General features: G+C 48.6%; 1 protein-coding gene across 1 annotated transcript; it reads right to left on the bottom strand.

Annotated features, from left to right (window-relative positions):
* Positions 1 to 283: 283 nt before the first annotated feature.
* Positions 284 to 1630, bottom strand: LOC130712710 (uncharacterized). The gene has a single exon (XM_057562529.1). It carries the CDS (start codon positions 1628 to 1630, stop codon positions 284 to 286), a length of 1347 nt encoding a protein of 448 aa, XP_057418512.1.
* Positions 1631 to 3789: the final 2159 nt, after the last annotated feature.

The raw sequence follows: 3789 nt of genomic DNA, 5'->3' as shown, positions 1-3789 counted from the left end.
TGGTATTCCTGGTATATCCGTTGGAAATACATCGCCGAACTCCTGAGCTACTAGTATGCCTTGCACACTACCATCTTTCTTTTCCTCTACCATTGTTGAGTTCATCGCCGGTGATTCTTCTTTCGCAGCTTGCGATTTTAGGTATTTGACTGCGTCAGGATCAGGTATGATCACCGTCTTGTTAGGACAGTCGAGAAGGACATGGTTCTCTGCCAACCAATCCATCCCGATGATTACCTCTAGTTGATCGAGGGGTAAGCATAGGAAATTTGCGAAGAACTTCCTATCTTCGTAGGTCATAACACCCTAGACAGGCTATCCTCGTAACCATACTCTTGGTGCCAGGGGTCGACACCACAAGATCAAAAGACAAGTCAGTTGTAGTCAGCTTTAACTTCCTTGCACAGTCCGTAGATATGAAGGAATGGGTAGCACCCGAATCAAATAAGACAAGTAGTGGAGCATTAGCTATGAAACAGGTGCCTTGAATGAGGTTCTTACCACCGGCAGCCTCCTGTCCAGACAGTGCATAAACTCTTCCCGTGGCCATAGGGCGCTTTCCCTTGTCAATGTCGCGTGAAGTTTCTGCCCTAGGTTCCTTGCAATCCCTTGACAAATGTCCAGGCTTGTTGCAATTCCAGCAGTTGAAAGCCTTATCATCGCAGTGGTTGGCTAGATGTCCCGGTTTGTGACACTTGAAGCAGATGACTTCGGGGCGTGGGGTAGGTGCCCCCGTGTTTGTTGTAACTCCACTGTAGCGCTGTCCTGAACTGTGTCCTCTTGCAAGGGGACGTTGGTAGGGCTTCTTGGAGAAGGGCTTCCTTCCCCTATCATCTTTCCTCGGTGGTTGTGGATTAGACCGGATTGGCCCACCACTCACTTGTCGGCTCCCCCGACGGTTCTTCATGGCTTCCACCTCCCGGGCTTTCTCCACTAGCACTTGGAACTGACGAATGCCCAGAGGCCTAACAGCTTCCTCAATGTCGTAACGTAGGCCCATCATAAAACGGTTGCACAGGTAGGGCTCGTCCACCTGTAGCTGAAAGAATCGGAAATGTTTTGACAGTGCCTCCATCTTGGCGGCATATTCTCCAACAGACATGCCTCCTTGGTGGAGCTTCAGGAATTGGGTTTCTTTCTCTTCCCTTGCAGTCTCAGGGAAGTATTTGTCGAGGAATGCCCTCTTGAAGGTATTCCAAGTGACCACCGTGTTGCTTGCCTCCAATATCTGCCTGGCGCTCCTCCACCAGTACTCGGCGTCACCCAGCAGCATGTACGTAGCTAGCACCAACTTAGTGTCATCAGGGGTCTGCAGCACTCCAAAGATTTTCTCAAGTTCCTGGATCCAAAGGTCAGCCTTTTCCGGATCCGACTCACCACTGAACCTTGGCGGGTCCTGGCGTTTGAAGTCATTCAACCCCCTAGTCTGAGCCTGAGCTAGCTCCCGAGCTTGTTGCTGAGCCCTCCGAGTATGCACTTCAGCCTCTCGCTGAGCTTGAGCAGCATTGTTGGCGGCAGTTGCAATAGCTTGCTGGGCCACCACTTGGGCCAGCTGAGACATGGCTTGAGCCAACTGAGCATTAGATGGGTCTTGTCGTGGAGGCATCTTCAACCTGCACGTGAACATCATCTAAGCCACAGTTTACAGACAATTCAAACAAGAGTTTCAAAGCCTAAGGACTCAAGAGGTTGAGCATCACGGCAATGACGCTCCAGACAATCTCATAAGTCAAGCAACCATCTTAACAAGCAAGTTCTACCCAACTCTCTCAGATTCAACCCTTAGGGACCACTAACCCAAAGCTCTGGTTTTCTCAACCAAAGCTCTGAAACCACAATGTAACATCCTGATCTGACGACTAGCCTCACGGTAACAACACGAGTCTTTTCAGCGCGCTTTGTCCTCACTCGCACGCTTCCCGGGAAAACTTCTTAGGAGGTCACCCATCACGATATTGCTCCAAGGCAAGCACACTTAACCATGGATTTCTTATCAGTTGGGCTCCCGAAAAGAAGTTGCAACTTGTTGTCATGAGTAGTACCAATCAAATCTTTTATGCCCTCCTCAACTGTATAGTCCATCCCAAAACAGTCTCGGAATACCTCTAGTTCGGGTGTGAGATCGGCTCATTCCTGTGACCCTCCGCCTAGAAGCCTGCCAGGAGCCGCTCCTTGTCCGTGCCTCACTGCACCGGCGATCACTCCCCGCCCTCGTCAGCCCCGGGTGTCACAGGCCCACCAGCTTCCGCTTGGTTCATCCTCGAACCACACCGTACAGGGAGAGGTTGGCTCTGATACCACTTGTAACATCCTGACTTGACGACTGGCCTCACGGTAACAACACGAGTCTTTTCAGCGCGCTTTGTCCTCACTCACGCACTTCCCGGGAAAACTTCCCAGGAGATCACCCATCCTAATATTACTCCAAGGCAAGCACACTTAACCATGGAGTTCTTATCAGTTGGGCTCCTGAAAAGAAGTTGCAACTTGTTGTCATGAGTAGTACCAATCAAATCTCTTATGCCCTCCTCAACTGTATAGTCCATCCCTATACAGTCTCGGAATTCCTCTTGTTCTGGTGTGAGATCGGTTCATTCATGTGCCCCTCCGCCTAGAAGCCTGCTAGGAGCCGCTCCTTGTCCGTGCCTCACTGCACCGGCGATCACTCCCCGCCCTCGTCGGCCCAGGGCGTCACAGGCCCACCAACTTCCGCTTGGTTCGTCCCCGAACCACACCGTACTGGGAGAGGTCGGCTCTGATACCACTTGTAACATCCCGACTTCACGACTGGCCTCACGGTAACAACACGAGTCTTTTCAGTGCGCTTTGTCCTCACTCGCGCACTTCCCGGGAAAACTTCCCAGGAGGTCACCCATCACGATATTGCTCCAAGGCAAGCACACTTCCCAGGAGGTCACCCATCACGATATTGCTCCAAAACTTTACCACTTGCATCTTCTTTCTCCATAATGCATGTAGGATGCATTGGAGTCTTGGCCACTGTAGAATCCAGCATATTGAACTTCTTCAGAAGTTCTTTAGTGTACTTGCTCTGATGGATATATGTTCCTTCTAGTGTTTGATCAACTTGTATTCCCAGAAAGTACTTGAGTTCTCCCATCATACTCATCTCAAATTCAGCTTGCATCATCTCAGAAAATTCTTTGCATAGAGATTGATTAGCAGAACCAAATATAATATCATCAACATAAATTTGCACAATTAAGATATCATCTTTGTAAGTTTTTGCAAAAGAGAGTTGTATCTACTTTACCCCTTACAAACTCATTCTCCAGAAGGAATGAGCTGAGTCTCTCATACCATGCTCTGGGAGCTTGCTTCAGACCATAGAGAGATTTCTTCAACTTGAAAACATGGTCTGGGTTCTTCTCATCCTCAAAACCTGGGGGTTGATGAACGTAGACTTCCTCTGATATGTATCCATTTAGGAAGGCACTCTTAACATCCATCTAATGTAGAATTATGTTGTGATTCACTAAGAAGGAGATCAACAGTCTGATTGCTTCTAGTCTTGCTACTGGAGCAAATGTTTCAGTGTAATCTATTCCTTCCTGCTGGCTGTAGCCTTGAGCAACTAGCCTTGCCTTGTTTCTGACTACATCTCCTTTCTCATTCAACTTGTTTCTGAACACCCATTTTGTTCCAATTACATGGACACTTTGAGGCTTCTTCACTAAGCTCCAAACATCATTCTTGGAAAATTGATTCAATTCTTCTTCCATGGCCAGAATCCAGTCCTTGTCCTGAAGAGCTTCATCAATTGACTTG

This window comes from Lotus japonicus, chromosome 4 (assembly GCF_012489685.1).
Source record: "Lotus japonicus ecotype B-129 chromosome 4, LjGifu_v1.2".
In the NCBI taxonomy this organism is placed as follows: Eukaryota; Viridiplantae; Streptophyta; class Magnoliopsida; order Fabales; family Fabaceae; genus Lotus; species Lotus japonicus.
This window is presented reverse-complemented; position numbering and strand designations above follow the sequence as displayed.

Coding starts and splice junctions, on each gene's coding strand:
- LOC130712710 (XM_057562529.1), bottom strand. CDS start 1,630: ATGATGTTCACGTGCAGGTTGAAGATGCCTCCACGACAAGACCCATCT.